This window comes from Phocoena sinus, chromosome 12 (assembly GCF_008692025.1).
Source record: "Phocoena sinus isolate mPhoSin1 chromosome 12, mPhoSin1.pri, whole genome shotgun sequence".
Classification (NCBI taxonomy): domain Eukaryota; kingdom Metazoa; phylum Chordata; class Mammalia; order Artiodactyla; family Phocoenidae; genus Phocoena; species Phocoena sinus.
The window spans coordinates 26,789,026-26,806,931 of NC_045774.1; the positions used below are offsets into that span (position 1 = coordinate 26,789,026).

The 17,906-nt window shown below is 42.7% G+C and overlaps 1 protein-coding gene across 2 annotated transcripts in view; it reads left to right on the forward strand.

The window, feature by feature from the left end:
* The first annotated feature begins 6,578 nt into the window (after positions 1 to 6,578).
* Positions 6,579 to 17,906, forward strand: part of MAP3K5 (mitogen-activated protein kinase kinase kinase 5) — a 224,254-nt gene continuing 212,926 nt past the window's right edge. For both annotated transcript variants that reach the window (XM_032651201.1, XM_032651202.1), the window contains exon 1: positions 6,579 to 7,857. In XM_032651201.1, coding sequence (XP_032507092.1) covers positions 7,434 to 7,857 — 424 coding nt within the window. In that variant the 5' untranslated portion in view covers positions 6,579 to 7,433. The remainder of the gene's footprint in view (positions 7,858 to 17,906) is intronic.

Genomic DNA, 17,906 nt, shown 5'->3' on the forward strand with positions numbered 1-17,906 from the left:
ACCAACATTCGCATTATAGGGGTCCCAGAAGGAGAAGAGAGAAAGGACCCGAGAAAATATTTGAAGAGATTATAGTTGATAACTTCCCTAACATGGGAAAGGAAATAGCCACCCAAGTCCAGGAAATGCAGAGAGTCCCAGGCAGGATAAACCCAAGGAGAAACACACCGAGACACACAGTAATCAAACTGACAAAAAATAAAGACAAAGAAAAATTATTAAAAGCAACAAGGGAAAAATGACAAACAACATACAAGGGAACTCCCATAAGGTTAATAACTGATTTCTCAGCAGAAACTCTACAAGCCAGAAGGGAGTGGCATGCTATATTTAAAGTGATGAAAGGGAAGAAACTACAACCAAGATTACTCTACCCAGCAAGGATCTCATTCAGATTCTATTGGAGAAAACAAAAGCCTTACAGACAAGCAAAAGCTAAGAGAATTCAGCACCACCAAACCAGCTCTAAAACATATGCTAAAGGAACTTCTCTAAGTGGGAAACAAAAGAGAAGAAAGGGACCTACAAACACAACCCCAAAACAATTAAGAAAATGGTAATAGGAACATACATATCAATAATTACCTTAAATGTGAATGGATTAAATGCTCCAGCCAAAACACACAGGCTTCCTGAATGGATACAAAAACAAGAGCCATATATATGTTATCTACAAGCGACCCACTTCAGACCTAGGGACACATTCAGACTGAAAGTGAGGGGATGGAAAAAGATATTCCATGCAAGTGGAAATCAAAAGAAAGCTGGAGTAGCTATACTCATAACAGATAAAATAGACTTTAAAATGAAGAATGTTACAAGAGACAAGGAAGTACATTACATAATGATCAAGGGATCAATCCAAGAAGATATAACAATTATAAATATATATGTACCCAACATAGGAGCACCTCAGTACATAAGGCAAATGCTAACAGCTATAAAAGAGGAAATCAACAGTAACACAATAGTAGTGGGAGATTTTAACACCTCACTTACATCAATGGACAGATCATCCAGACAGGAAATTAATAAGGAAACACAAGCTTTAAATGACACAATATACCAGATAGATTTAATTAATATTTATAGGACATTATATCCAAAAACATCAGATTACACATTCTCCTCAAGTGTGCATGGAACATTCTCCAGGATAGACCACATCTTGGGTCATAAATCAAGGCTTGGTAAATTTAAGAAAATTGAAATCATATCAAGCATTTTTTCCGACCACAATGCCATGAGATTAGAAATAAATTACTGGGAAAAAGTGTAAAAAACACAAACACATGGCAGCTAAATGATATGTTACTAAATAACCAAGAATCACTGAAGAAATCAAAGAGGGAATCAAAAAATACCTAGAGACAAATGACAATGAAAACACGATGATCCAAAACCTATGGGATGCAGCAAAAGCAGTTCTAAGAGGGAAGTTTATAGCTATACAAACCTACCTCAAGAAACAAGAAAAATCTCAAACAAACAATCTAACCTTACACCTAAAGAAACTTGAGAAAGAAGAACAAACAAAACCCAAAGTTAGTAGAAGGAAAGAAATCATAAAGATCAGAGCAGAAATAAATGAAATAGAAACAAAGAAAACAATAGCAAAGATCAATAAAACTAAAAGCTGGTTCTTTGAGAGGATAAACAAAATTGATAAACCTTTAGCCAGACTCATCAAGAAAAAGAGGTAGAGGACACAAAACAATAAAATTAGGGATGAAAAAGGAGAAATTACAACAGACACCACAGAAATACAAAGCATCCTAAGAGACTACTACAAGCAACTCTATGCCAATAAAATGGACAACCTGGAAGAAATGGACAAATTCTTAGAAACGTATAATTTTCCAAGACTGAACAAGGAAGAAACAGAAAATATGAACAGACTAATCACAAGTAATGAAATTGAAACTGTGATTAAAAATCTTCCAACAAACCAAAGTCCAGGACCAGATGGCTTCACAGGTGAATTCTATCAAACATTTAAAGAAGAGCTAACACCATCCTTCTCAAACTCTTTCCAAAAATTGCAGAGGAAGGAACACTCCCAAACTCATTCTACGAGGCCTCCATCACCCGATACCAAAACCAGACAAAGATACTACAAAAAAAGAAAATTACAGACCAATATCACTGAGGAATATAGATGCAAAAATCCTCAACAAAATACTAGCAAACAGAATCCAACAACACATTAAAAGGATCATACACCATGATCAAGTGGGATTTATCCCAGGGACGCAAGGATTCTTTGATATATGCAAATCAATCAGTGTGATACACCATATTAACAAATTGAAGAATAAAAACCATATGATCAGCTCAATAGATTCAGAAAAACCTTTTGACAAAATTCAACACCAATTATGATACAAACTCCCCAGAAAGTGGGCACAGAGGGAACTTACCTCAATAAAATAAAGGCCATATATGACAAACCCACAGCCAAGATCTTTCTCAATGGTGAAAAACTGAAGGCATTTCATCTAAGATCAGGAACAAGACAAGGATGTCCACTGTTGCCACTATTATTCAACATAGTTTTGGAAGTCCTAGCCATGGCAATCAGAGAAGACAAAGAAATAAAAGTAATACAAATTGGAAAAGAAGTAATAAAACTGTCACTGTTTGCAGATGACATGATACTATACATAGATAATCCTAAAGATGCCACCAGAAAACTACTAGAGCTAATCAATGAATTTGGTAAAGTAGCAGGATACAAAATTAATGCACAGAAATCTCTTGCATTCCTATACACTAACAATGAAAGATCAGAAAGAGAAATTAAGGAAACAATTCCATTCACCACTGCAAAAAAAAGAATAAAATACCTAGGAATAAGCCTACTTAAGGAGGTAAAAGACCTGTACTCAGTAAAGTATATGACGGAAGAAATCAAAGATGGCACAGACGGAGAGATATACCATGTTCTTGGATTGGAAGAATCAATATTGTAAAATTGACTATACTTCCCAAAGAAATCTACATATTCAATGCAATCCCTATCAAATTACCAATGGCATTTTTTACAGAACTAGAACAAAAAATCTTAAAATTTGTATGGAGACACAAAAGACCCTGAATAGCCAAAGCAATCTTGAGGGGAAAAAAACGGAGCCGGAGAAATCATACTCCCTGACTTTAGACTATACTACAAAGCTACAATAATCAGAACAATATGGTACTGGCACAAAAACAGAAATATAGATCAATGGAACAGGATAGAAAGCCCAGAGATAAACCCATGCACCTATGGTCAACTAAGCTGTGATAAAGGAGGCAAGGATATACAATGGAGAAAAGACAGTCTCTTCAATAAGTGGTGCTGGGAAAACAGGGCAACTACCTGTAAAAGAATGAAATTAGAACACTCCCTAACACCATACACAAAAATAAACTCAAAATGGATTAAAGACCTTAATGTAAGACAGACACTGTAAAACTCTTAGAGGATAACATAGGAAGAACTCTCTTTGACATAAATCACAGCAAGATCTTTTTTGACTCACCTCCCAGAGTAATGAAAATAAAAACGAAAATAAACAAATGGGACCTAATGAAACTTCAAAGCTTTTGCACAGCAAAGGAAACTATAAACACGATGAAAAGACAACCCTCAGAATGGTAGAAATATTTGCAAACGAATCAATGGACAAAGGATTAATCTCCAAAATATGTAAACAGATCATGCAGCTCAATATCAAAAAAACAAACAACCCAATTAAAAAATGGGCAGAAGACCTAAATAGACATTTCTCCAAAGAAGACATACAGATGGCCAAGAAGCACACAAAAAGCTGCTCAACATCACTAATTATTAGAGAAATGCAAATCAAAGCTACAGAGGTATCACCTCACACCGATTAGAATGGGCATCATCGAAAAAGCTACCAACAATAAATGCTGGAGAGGGTGTGCAAAAAAGGGAACCCTCTTGCAGTGTTGTGGGAATGTAAATTGATATAGCCACTATGGAGAACAGTATGGAGGTTCCTTAAAAATCTAAAAATAGAATTACCAGATGACCCAGCAATCCCACTACTGGGCATATACCCAGAGAAAAACATAATTAAAAAAGACACATGCACCCCAATGTTCATTGCAGCACTATTTACAATAGCCAGGACATGGAAGCAACGTAAATGCCCATCAACAGACGAACGGATAAAAAAGATGTGGTACATATATACAGTGGAATATTACTCAGCCATAAAAAGGAATGAAATTGGGTCATTTGTAGAGATGTGGATGGACCTAGATTCTGTCATACAGAGGGAAGTAAGTCAGAAAGAGAAAAACAAATATTGTATATTAATGCATATATGTGGAATCTAGAAAAATGGTACAGAGGAACCAGTTTGCAAGGCAGAAATAGAGACACATGTAGAGAACAAACGTATGGACACCAAAGGGGGAAAGCGGGGGCGGGGGTGATGGTGGTGGGAATAACTGGGAGATTGGGATTGACATATGTACACTAATATATATAAAGTTGATAACTAATAAGAACCTGCTGTATTAAAAAAAAGAGTATATAATATTTCTACTTACCTGAGGATACAGAGAGAGGCAAACTTGTCACCTAAAGCAAAAGCTAGTTAGCTAGGAGACACTTGCCCATTTCAGGTTTAAAATTCACCATGTTGCATCTTCAAGAAGAAACCTGGAAGCCCAAGATAGGCAATGCTTTTTCTCCTGTCCACCATTACCATATTAGATGTGCTTTTGGCTTAGAAAAAGGTGCGCCTTCTATACAGACGAATTGCAAAAAGCACAACTGCTGGGTGATCGAATTAGAAGGCTTTCATTCCTCCAGACAGACACCTTGAGGCGGGCCTGGCAAGCTGAAGGCAGGCAGAATTTCAGCACCACGCCCATGCCCTCTGCCTGGTGCCCCAGCCTCCGCACAGGACTCAAAGTTGAGTTGTAAATGGAACCATCTGAATTTACATACTTTCAACTGTTTATCAGCTATAAAAATGGAAATTTCATTTGGTTACACATTGTGTAAGATTAATCAGCTAAACCATGCCTTTTAGGTGGGAGAGCCTTGTGACCAAGGAAAGTAGTCTTTCAGCATTGCATTGGGGTTTGGGTGCCAGTAATCAGTAACATCTTTAAAGTTATTAAATCAATTCAAAGTAAAACAAAGTGAGTAAAATAAAACAAAATTATATATGAACAGTGGCTCTGAAAAGATCTGGAAGGGAAGCAAAGGTGAAATGGTATAAAAATTATGGTTTTTAGAAAATAGCTCTACATATAATTTTGGGCCTTATTTGTGTAGTCAAGTGCTCTTTGAGAATTTGGGCATTTTAATTTTCCAGACATGGTCCCAACGACTTTCCTGCGTTTATTGTTTTGGGCCAGTATGGGGTGGAGGATTATACACTTTCACAGAAGTTTGGAGGTTTGACAAGTTGTTGGAAGTATTAAAAGATACACATCTATTAGTCGTCCATCAACGTTTTGTTTCCTTATGATCACGGATTCACTAAGTAATTACTTTCCTAATGATATCAAGTTCAAAAACAGATGTGGATCACATAGAATCCAGTTTCCTTGCTAGAAATTTACTTCTATCGTTTTACAAATCTTTAGAAAAAGCTATAACTCACTTTGCTTCATTAAGGACACAATTGTGCAGATACAATTGTTCAGCTGCTAGGTGTTTTCCCACATTACTATTTTCTTCCTTCTTTTCACTGTTTACTACTCAACTGTTTTATCCTTCCTTTTCCCCCTAGCTTGCATGTAATTTGCCATATTCTTCAGCCTTTTTCATAAAACTCATTCATCTCGGTTCCTGGAGATGGGAAGCCCAAACCTGTTACTTTATTTCACTGCAGCTTTCACTGGTTTTCCTGAAGTTATAGCATTTTGGAGTTCTCTGAGAACTTACACATCTGTTTTTGCTTCCCAAATAAGTAGATACTTTTTGATTGCTCTTAAGCAATTCAGGCATTCCCCCCCACCCCCCGCCCTCCCGTGGTGCAATTTAAAAAAAAATAGAAGTAATCACTTAATTTCCCTCTTTCATCTGGCGGATGATGAGTTGCCAAGTCCAGTATAGAACCGGTTTTCTATCTGACGTAAGTATGCGCGATGTTGGGGGAAATTTTAAGAACCCAAATGGGAACGCTATACCGTTCAGCACTTGAAGCTAATCAATTATTCATGATAGCAGAGCTATTGAAAATTTGGAAATGAAAAGTACCAGGGCAGACCCGGTAAATTTAGCCTGCCACTTGCGGAGAGCCACTGTCACCAGTAAACCACCCTCCAGTTCAGGCCGGCTGCAGGACTGTAGTTGAAGTCTTCCCGCCCCGCGCAATGCTGGCCTCCAGATGCTGCCCTAGTCCTGCCAGCGCCGCACGCTTAACCGGACCGCGCTGCAGAGCGAGGCCGGCTGGGGCCGGAGGGGGGCGCCCTGGCTAAGGGGAACGCTGCTAATGCCTCCTGCGCTGGCTCTGAAGACCCGAGTATTCGCAAGAGAGACTTTTTTTGCGCCATCGCGTGCGCGCCGGGCTTTTGCCTACTCCAGGTCTTCTTGGGTGGGGGGCCCGGTGGGTGACGGTGCAGAACCTTGGCCCCGGGCGGCGCTCGGGGCTGGGTTGAGGTCCGGGAGCCGCGACGCAGTCGGTTTGGTCCGGACTCGAGCTTCCCAGCAGCGCCCTCCCCCGGGGTGGGCCCTGACTCTCGGTGCCGCGACGAGTGGGCGGCCAAGAAGCCGGTGGCCGACTGGGCGAGCTGCTGCAAGGAGCGGTGAGACTGGAGCGGCCAGGCTGGTGCCAGGACGAAGCGGGCGCGGCAATCGGCAGAGAAACGAGGCCGGGGAAGGAGGAGGAAACAGAGTAGATGAAGGGGAGCCGCCGCCGAGGAAGAAGGCGGATCCTTTCGGCGGCCGCTGCAGCTGTTCCGGGACGCGGTCCAGGGAGTCGGCCCGCCTCTGAGGTGCTGGCCAGGTAGCTCCCCACCCAGAGGGCGCCCTCCCCGACCCCTCCCAGCGCGCCCGGCACGGAAAGAACCAGGACCGCACTCCGGGTGGCCAGGGCGCACCGCACCCCGAGAGGGGCGCCCTTGAGTCGCGCCGCGGCGCAGGTTCGCTAGCCGACTTGTCCGCCCGCCAAGAAAAGGAAGCGCTGTCTCTTCCCGCTCAACCCGGTTCCCCACCCCTTGTACTCTACACCCTGCAGCGGACGAGCGGCGCGGCCACGGAGGCGCCGAGGAGGGGCGAGCCGCCGCCGGGCAGCGGCGTCCCTTCGGGGGAGAGGGCGCCGGAGAGGAGGCGGCGGCGCGGCGCGACACGGGATGGCAGCTGCTTAGCCAGGCGCGCGCGGAGCAGCCCCGAGCTGTGGCTGGCCAGACGGTGCGGCTGGGCGGGGGACGCCGCCGCCACTGCAGCCCGGCCGGGAGAGATGAGCGTGGAGGCGGGCGAGGGCATCACTTTCTCTGTGCCACCCTTGGCCGAGGGCGGCAGCTACCGGAGGGGAGGAGCGGCGGCGGCCGCCGAGGGCGAGGAGAACCAGCTGCCGCCGCCGCCACCGGGCAGCTTCTGGAACGTGGAGAGTGCCGCCGCCCCTGGTGTTGCGTGTCCCAGTGCCACCCCCGGGAGCAGCGCCACCCGGTGCCGGGGCAACTCTGGTGGCGAAGGAGGCCGACGGACCACGGTGGCATATGTCATCAACGAAGCGAGCCAGGGGCAGCTGGTGGTGGCCGAGAGCGAGGCCCTGCAGTGCCTGCGGCAGGCGTGCGAGACGGTGGGCGCCACCCTGGAGACCCTGCATTTCGGGAAACTGGACTTTGGGGAAACTGCGGTGCTGGACCGTTTTTACAATGCAGGTGCGTGTGCAACCCCTTCCCCATCCTCCGCGGTCAGGGTTCACTTTTTCTCAGGCCGCCGCAGGGGGAAGAGTGTTTTCTTTCCTGGGCAGGAAAAAACAATTTCTGGGCAGCAATCGTGCTTCCTACTTATTTACTTCTTGCCCCATCTTAGAGGCAGCGAGCCGCGCTGCGTGACTGCTCCGGGCGGCCTCTCGCAGCTCTGGGGAGAGTGTATTTGTGCGAGAGTCTGACTGCCCAGCCACCAGGAGCTCGGGGTGCGTGTGGTCCTCTTAAAGAACTTCTGATCTCGTGCATTGCGAGATATTTGCCCCAGTCAGCCTTTCTACATTTAGTGTTTTGGTTTCTGTTCTGTTAGGTTTGGCCCACATTTTCCTTCTGTATATACCTGTGCCTGTTTTAGATGATGTCCTCATTTTTTCTGTGTACTTTTGAGAGTACAGAAATCATGACTTCTGCCACTCAGCCAGCTGCAGGCAGAGCGGATCTGTATGAATTTGCATGTTATGTCATGATCTTCCCAGCTCCCTTTACCTTAAGTTTAGTGGTTTGATTTCCCATCTCTTACCAATTTGAAGTTTCAAGTAATTACTTCCAAAAGCAACTTTGTAATTTACACTAAACTTGTATGATATCTTTGTTAGGATTTTGGTGAAAGAACCAAGGCCTGTTTTTTATTACTCCATATGCCCTGATGGGCTGGAAAGTATATAATTTTTTGTTTGTTTGTTTGGTTGGTTTTTTGCGGTACGCGGGCCTCTCACTGTTGTGGCCTCTCCCGTTGCGGAGCACAGGCTCCGGATGCGCAGGCTCAGTGGCCATGGCTCATGGGCCCAGCTGCTCCACGGCACGTGGGATCTTCCTGGACCAGGGCACGAACCCGTGTCCCCTGCATCGGCAGGCGGACTCTCAACCACTGCGCCACCAGGGAAGCCCCTGTAAAGTATATAATTTTAACATTGTTTAAAACACTGATATGCTATTTTAATAACTAAGATTAGATTGGCCATTAAAGTGTGCCCATTAAAGTGGTTGCTAGAATAATTCATGAAAAAAAAATCTTTTCAACCTATTACAGATTTCAGAAAGTGTCCCTGCAATTCAAGTGACTGCAGCAATTTGCTGTCTGTTAGCAAATGTTAGGGATGAAAGCATGTTATTGAAATTAACCTTTAGCACCCTGTACAACCAATGTTGAGGATATATACGTATTTACTTTTTTTATAAGTGGGGGCATAAAATTTGATTTAATGGTGGTTTCAAGCAATAAGGTTCTTGCATTTGTGATCACATAGAAGGCTTTATAATCCAATCTTGTTTCCAGTTCTAATTCTCTTCAACCTCTTCAAAACACCTGAAGTAGGCTTGTGTCCGTCTTGGAATTCAGCCAAAGCTGAATATTTTAAGAACAAGAAGAACTTCATGTTAAGGAAGCCAGACTAAATAAACTAGGACTTTGGTTCGGGTGTATTTTACAGTCTTGGTCTTCATAAGTGGACATTATAATATATTTTAGGTTGGTTCTTTGTGTGGCTTGCTTTTCTAAACAAGAAATATAACTTTTCTAAAAATTACAGCACTTTTATTTTTGGATTATAATTTAGAAGAAGTTTCAAAGAACTGAAAGGTATGTGAGGAAAACACCCAGTGAAATAATAAGCCTGTTTTTATTGCATTGATAGTTTGGGTATTTTTTTATAAAAGTAATCTTAAATTCTAAGCTAATTTGAAAGAGTTTCCTAACAAGGCTCACGTACTGTTTATTCTCCAAATACTGTCTCTGGGAAAGGGAGAGAGAAAGATCAGAAGGGACCAGACATTTGAAATGTATCTCATTTAATCCTCCAAACAAGCCTGTGAAGGAAGTACTTAGTTAGCATCCTTCTTAGATGAGAAAACCAAGGGGTCCATCACTGGCCCAAGGTCATAGGTAACAACTGGTTAATGGAGGATTTCACTTTGGGTGCCTGCTTCTAAAAAGCCCGGCTTCGCCCTTGTTATCTGCATTTAGCTGGGCTAATTTACTCTCAGAATCAAGAGAGGGAAGCATCAAACTCATGTGGCAGAGAGCTGGCAGGGACCTTATGAGCCATCTTGGTGCAATGTGGAATAGTGGGGAGGAGGACACGCTCTAGGAAAACCAGTGTTTCCGGGCCAGCTCTGTCCCATCCCACTGCTTTGTTCAACCTGGGCAGGCCCCAGTTTCACCCCTGCCTGTGACATGATCTCTGAGCTTCCTCATTCAGCATGAAGATGTTGGAAGATGTGACCGAATAAGGATGGTATCAGTTTTGTCCAAACCCTTTGTTTTTCTAAACCGAGGGCGGCCAAGTTAGATAGTAGTAGAACTTGACTTCTGATTTCTAAGAGAGTGCTTGCTCGTCCTCTACCAGAGTTCAGCAGATTTTTCTGTAAAGGGCCAGATGGCATAAACATTTTAGACTTTGCAGGAGGTGTCTCTCACAACTCCTCAACTCTGCAGGTATTACTCAAGAGGACCTAAACAAATCATCGTGGCTGTATTCCAGTAAAACTTTGTTAATGGACACTGAAATTTAAATTTCATGTAATTCACAAAGTATTATTCTTTTTTGATGTTCTTCCACCAACAATTTAAAAATGGAAAAAACCAATCTTAGCTTGCAGGCCTTACAAAAACAGACCTGGCAAGGTTTTGGCCCCATGCTGACCATTGCTCTACATCCACTACCTCCGCTCGAAAGTTGAACCATTATGATATAGTGGGAAGAACATCATCCCTCAAGTTCATCTGAGTTTTCATCCTGGCTCTGCTCTGGACCACATAATTGTGAGTGAGGCCCTTTGTCTCCTTCAGCGGCCTATAAACCTGACCAAGGATGGAAGTAGAGGGGGAGATTGGAGTAAATTTCTAAGATTCCCTCATGTAATCCTGTGAGTTTGAAAAGGGAAGGCAGCAGGGTGTGTGGGGACAGAGCATCGGAACAAGAGTTTCAACATCTAGATCTGGTCCTGGTTCTTCTCTAATTTGGAGCAAGTAATTTAAAATCTCAGAGAAGGGTTGTAATAATTGGGTTCTAAGATTCCTTCCAGCCCTCAAATTCTGAACCTTAAAATTGTGACAGTATTGATTAAAAAATGAATCACTTCAGTCCACAGAGATGAATGAACTGCTTGTATTAATATCTATCACATTGCCACCTCCAGGAGCTCAGGGTCTGTGAGAAGCGCAGATTCATGTCCTGGTTGTGAGGGGCTACACGGAATGCCTTGGGCTTCCAGGAAATAGCCTCTAGAATCAAACTGGGGAGTGGGGTTCAGAGGTGACCCCAATCTGCAATAGAATGGTAAGCAAGAGGGACTTAACAAGGGCCTCAACATTTAAAAGGGAATGTTGGTGTTCGAACAGCTCAGCTTAACAGAATGAATAAGAACTTAAAGCTTGGTTACATTTTTAGAAGCTTCCGCTATCTTTGTGTACTGGTATCTTTCGAAAGAATAGATTGCAGTTAAAGGTTTTCACTGATTTTTCCCTATTTGATTATCGTTCAACTGTAATCGAGTTTGTTCGTTGACTACACTTGTCATTCTCTCTTTCATTCCCGTTCTGAGAGGAAACTAATGTTCTATCAAAGATTTTATGAAAATTCATTGCACTTACATATACAATACTGTCACTCAGAGATGGCAGTTGCCAAGCTAACAACACCCCTTCCCAGCCCCCTGCATTGCAGGCAGTAAATTTCTGTAAAAGCTAAGAGATGTCAGTGATACAGATGTTAGCGATGCAGAACTATTCCATTCAGGTAGACAGACCCCAACTGGCAGGGTCTCAACATTTTTTAAAAAATGAACGTTAGTTTTGTGAAGTATGGCTGGTATAGGCTTTATTATTCCCCTACTTTGCTTATGGAAAAACTGAACCATAAAGAAGTTATATTCGTTCATTCAGGCTAAATGATTCAAGGTTGCTGCTTAGATCCAGGAGCACACTTTTTCTTAGAAATAGTATTATAGATGGTGGTTAAATTTGGGACTAGACTATAAGAAGCCTTGTTAATTCAGTGTACTTGAAGTGTGAACCCCATTTATCTGTTTAAACATTCAGGAAATTATGTTCCTGCCAACCTAAAACTGGGACTTTTAAAAAAAATTAATTAATTAATTTATTTTTGGCTGCGTTGGGTCTTTGTTGCTGTGCGTGGGCTTTCTCTGGTTGTGGTGAGCGGGGACTACTCTTTGTTGTGGTGCGCGGGCTTCTCATTGCGGTGGCTTCTCTTGTTGCGGAGCACAGGCTCTAGGCACGTGGGCTTCAGTAGTTGTGGCACGAGGGTGCAGTAGTTGTGGCACGAGGGTGCAGTAGTTGTGGCTCGCGGGCTCTAGAGCTCAGGCTCAGTAGTTGTGGCGCATGGGCTTAGTTGCTCCACGGCATGTGGGATCTTCCCAGACCAGGGCTCGAACCCGTGTCTCCTGCATTGGCAAGCAGATTCTTAACCACTGCGCCACCAGGGAAGTCCTGAAACTGGGACTTTGAATACATCTTTCCCTGTGTGAGAATCAGGAACTTTTGCGTTCATCTAGCTTCTGGTAGCATCCTGGCTGGATGTACGAGCATCACTTTGGATTGGTGGTGTTGAGAAGAGGGGCTCTGGTGAGGCAGGGGACAAAGGAAGGATTGGGTGGCTTTAGGGAGAGGAGGAAGCCTGGGCAGGGACGGAGGAGGAAGGATGCTCAGCGAAGGAGGAAGTGATACGGCAGGGGATCCATAAACACTTTCACCTTCGTCCCCTCCAAACCTATTTATGGGGCTTGACTTCCAGCTGATGTAAGACCCAGGGACAGTGCTCTGCTCAAGGCCACCTCACTCCCTCTCAGGGAGCTCAGGATTGGATGGCTGCCTGCTTCCCCTTTCCCTGCCCCTAGCCAGAACTTCGCCTGGCCTTTCTCTTAGGCAGGCTCTCTGTATTGCAATCTCTTACTCAGACTTTCACCCAGTAGCAACAGTGGGTAACAGGAAGGAAACACATGGAGGCTGAAATTTTAAGAATTTAGCCTTTATATTTTCATCTCTATAGTGTTCCCGCCTTACTTGGGTTTGTGATAAAAGTCACCCATTTGGGCCATGTCACTGGACAGGCATCTGAACTTTCTGGGTTTGGTTCCACTTGCTTCCAGCACAGCTCCTTAGGACTTCCAGTCTTATTTGATAACAAAACAAAAGCAAACATAACCTTTGTCTCCTCTCTATCTCAGACTGAGAAGTTCCTGAGAATCTTCCCGCCCACTTCTGCATTTTCTGCTTTTAAATCCAGTGAGGCTTTCATATATACTGTCTCATATACTTGGAGGGAGAAGTATACTTGGCTGGTGTCAGTATTTCCTAAATATTGGTTCCCATGAACCGGTTTAAAAAAATTGAAGACTGACATGAGTTTGTCAACATTTTATCTTTCCAGGTAAGTGTATTATAAAGAGAGAAAAAGAAAACTTGACAACCAGCCAGCTACTGCCATGACTTCTTAAAAAGAAAACACATTTTTTATGTTGAATTAGGGAAGGCATAACCTTAGAGTAAAGAATAGCTTTTTGCATACAGTAAATGTATGGAAAAACACATTATTTATTATTCTTTTTTCCCATTTCACCATGATGGATGAAAACTTTATCGTGCCAATTAACAGAGCAGTGTTTGAGAACCTCTAGTCTAAACCACCTTATAGCCCCTTCCTACCTCGTCACTGCTTCTTCACCCAAGAAACAAGCCTTAGCAAAATTATCAAAAGAGCAAACATAGGCAAACTCATAAAGAAAAAGTCTAGTTTAGGAAGTGATTAAAAAAAAATCCCAGTAGAGGCCCACTCATGGTTTTTCTCTCGGCTGTTGACTTTTTGCTGGCATATCATTGCTTGCCCCTGTGAGCTCAGAGCACTGTGCTTCCTCTTGCTTTCGTGGAGGCAAAGTTAAAATTTTCCAAAAAGAGCTTTACTAGAAAATTGGAAAAAAGCAAAACGAAAAACAAAACTCCAAAGCACAAAAATAACATTTGTTTTTAGAGCACCCATTTCTCATCCCAGATAGTCGACTGCAGCTTGTCCCCACTGGTCCTGCTTCCCAGGCTCCTGGGATCCTGGTTTCTTGCTTCAATTTGGTTGCCTTTTGTCTGCTTCATATGTTCATCAGTTGATAGTTCAAGTTGGTTCCACCTCTAGGTGAAGCCTAATTATAGGCTCACAACTTGGCCTTGTCTCACCAGTGGCCGTGGCTGGTGCCAGCCTTCTGGGAGTTCTCTGCTACAAGTCAGTTCCCCTCTGGTGGCTGCAGGGACTGTCCCTTGCTTCCTGTTTTGGAGGCCTGGTTAGAGGCCCGTTCAGTTCCTGTTTCTGGTTTGCAGGATAAAATTGGTTCACTGCTTCTTTGTGGAGCAGTGGGAGGTTGACAAGCACAAAGCCCAATGAATGTGCAAGTTTCCACCAACAGGTACTAACTGGTTTTGCTTTGCAAGTAGTTGCCCTAAGCAGACCCTTCAAACAGCACCCCGCTCTGCCTGAGGCAAGGTGAGAGTTGAGACTATAGTAAATGAGGTGGGAGTGGGCAGTGTTGCAGGAACTACAGCTGTGTGAGTATCAGGAAGAAACCGGTAACCAGCAGCCTTGGGAAAGGTATATCTTGAGAAAACAGCCTCACTGTCCCATAAACTGGATATAGATATGTGGGGAAACTGGCTGTTTAAGAAAGCTACCCCTTATTTTCAGGGAGCAAAATTAGATTTGCAAATTTTATTAGTGTCATAAAAGAAAAATAGGAAAGCAAAGCAAAATTATAATTTATTTTAAAATCCACTGGTGATTCTAATATGTTGACTTCTTTCGTTGCTTTAATATATTGGCTTTTATCTCTGGCTGGAGATGTTGACTTAAGAAACTCATCAAGGGCTTCCCTGGTGGCGCAGTAGTTGAGAATCTGCCTGCCAATGCAGGGGTTATGGGTTCGAGCCCTGGTCCGGGAGGATCCCACGTGCTGCAGAGCAGCTGGGCCCGTGCGCCACAGCTGCTGAGCCTGCGCTCTAGAGCCCGTGAACCACAACTACTGAGCCCACGTGCCACAACTACTGAAGCCCGCGCACCTAGGGCCCGTGCCCCGCAACAGGAGAAGCCACCGCAATGAGAAGCCTGCGCACAGCAACAAAGGGTAGCCCCCCGCTCGCTGCAACTAGAGAAAATGTGCGCGCAGTAACAAAGACCCAACGTGGCCAAAAATAAAAAAATAAATAACTTTATTTATTAAAAAAGAAAAAAGAAACTCATTAAAATATGTGTCAGATTACTGGCGAAGGAGAGACGCTATGAGACAAAGCTGATTTTTAAAGTCTTGTCTAATTATTCCAAAAAAGTTTGAAAGTGAGCACTTACATCTTATGTTTTTTATTTTGTAATTTTGTTTTTTTCCAAAAGAAAACTAAAAGATCAGAACCCAGGCTACATTGTGGCAGTTTTTTTAGGGGGACACAGAAGAGAGGAGAAAAAATTTAAATGTTAACAGCATCTTCTACTGAAAATCCTAGCAGAGCGGATCTGTGTAACTTGAATGCTTCAGAAGTTGCACAAGGTAACAGTAAACATTCCACAAGCAAACCATTTCTGTTACAGTAGGTAATCAACAATGGGCAAAGCAATTGCCTTTGGTATATGATTCATGCAGGAAGGAAGTTATATTTCTTTGTACAGCAAGGCTTTAAAAGAGGTTGTGACCAATTACATTAGTATTTTCCAATACTTTTAGTCTCTTCTAAGAACTCTTAAGAAACAGAAACATGGAGGAGAACTACTCTAGTGAATTATCAGTGGATGTCAGGCCATCTGACCACTGACTCCAAACCATATAAAACCAGGTATTTGCCTAAGCCAGAGAATTCTCTCTCCTTTCAGAATCTAAGTTACCCCTATTTCTTATTTAAAAATCATCCCCAAAGAATTAAGGAAACCCAGGCTATTACAGTCAAATACCTCTTGATATCACATTCACGTTTTCTAATAAGTTCATTGTGACAAGTATCAGCTTAGAGCCAAGGCAACCCAGGACCAGGAGTTTGATTCCTGTTGTCCAGGGACCACAGCGGCTTTTACCTCCAGCTAGGTGTTTTCCAATTTATAGTTTGGTCACACTGGGGTGTAGGTGATTTTATGTGGCTAAATCAGAATGATAATGTAAATTGTTCTATGCAATGGAGTCCTCTTTTGATTATCTTATTTGCTTCAGAAAACAAATAGATGTGGCAGTGTAGTCCTCTGTCTTTCACAGTTGAGGCAACTCCTCCTTGGAGAAGGGTATTTGACTTGGCCAGAATAAATCAACTGGTTGAGTAGGAAGTCGAACTCACCTCTTCTGAATCCCAAATAATCCAGGGTTTTCCCCGGTATACTACAGAGAAAACCATGAAAAAAACAGTAAGATAATAAAATTGGTTCAAAGGATAATTTGAAGAGCAGATATTACACACACACACACACACACACATGCGCGCGCGCGCACGCACACAATCAGGAATGCTGCAATGAAATTGCTAATAGATGCCAAACTGCTAATGTACTGTAAGGCAATTCTTTTTTTTTTAACATCTTTATTGGAGTGTAATTGCTTTACAATGGTGTGTTAGTTTCTGCTTGACAACAAAGTGAATCAGTTATACATGTACATGTGTTCCCATATCTCTTCCCTCTTGCGTCTCCCTCCCTCCCACCCTCCCTATCCCACCCCTCTAGGTGGTCACAAACCACCTAGCTGATCTCTCTGTGCCATGCGGCTGCTTCCCACTAGCTAGCTATTTTACGTTTGGTAGTGTATATATGTCCATGCCACTCTCTCACTTTGTCACAGCTTACCCTTCCCCCTCCCCATATCCTCAAGTTCATGCTCTAGTAGGTCTGTGTCTTTATTCCCATCCTAACCCTAGGCTCTTCATGACGTTTTTTTTTTTTTTTTAGATTCCATATATATGTGTTAGCATATGGTATTTGTTTTTCTCTTTCTGACTTACTTCACTCTGTATGACAGACTCCAGGTCCATCCACCTCACTACAAGTAACTCAATTTTGTTTCTTTTTATGGTTGAGTAATATTCCATTGTATATATGTGCCACATCTTCTTTATCCATTCATCTGTTGATGGACACTTAAATTGCTTCCATGTCCTGGCTATTGTAAACAGAGCTGCAATGAACATTTTGGTACATGACTCTTTTTGAATTACGGTTTTCTCAGGGTATATGCTCAGTAGTGGGATTGCTCTAAGACTCCACACACCAAATATGTTACTTTGATCTTGTAATTTAAGGCAAGTCATACCCAAATGAACACCATGTGTTACTGAGAGCCAGGTGCCGTGCCCGTCACTCTACATGCCTGAACTTATTCAGTCTTTATGAGGCAGATAATACCAGTGGATCAGTTTTACACATGGGGAAACTGAGACCCTGCAGAGTTATCTACTTTCCCAGTGCCACTTGGTAGAACCAAGTTTTGAACCTAAGACTGTCTGATCCCAGAGTCTGTTCATTTATAATTATGCTCTCCTGTCTGCTAGAAATAAATTTTCTGTTTGAGAACATTTAAATTACAGTCTTCTCATCAGTAGGCATTTGTTGACTACTTAAAATCTGCAAGATTTCTTCCTAAGGTCTGCACAGAATTGTGTTAAGAGTACAATTTCTGCCTTTTATGGTCTTACAGTCTGCCCATTGAATTCAGCAATTTAGTAAATAATTATTGGGAGCCTACCACATGCAAGGTGATGCTCTAAGTAGTGAATAGGTGAAAAATCCAAGGAAAGTTTTTTAAGGACTTCACAATATGGATGATTTCATTAAACTGGACACATGAGAACAATGTTCATTACTGCTATAACAGATGTGAAAATGCATTGAAAATAATAATCTTACACACCTGGAAGCTACGCGTTAGGCTCTTCACTTTATTTTTATATGAAATCAGTATCATGTTCCAAAATTATCTAAATAAATACCCAGATTTTATTAAAAACCTTTAAGGTCTTTTATAAATATTGACAAAATCTA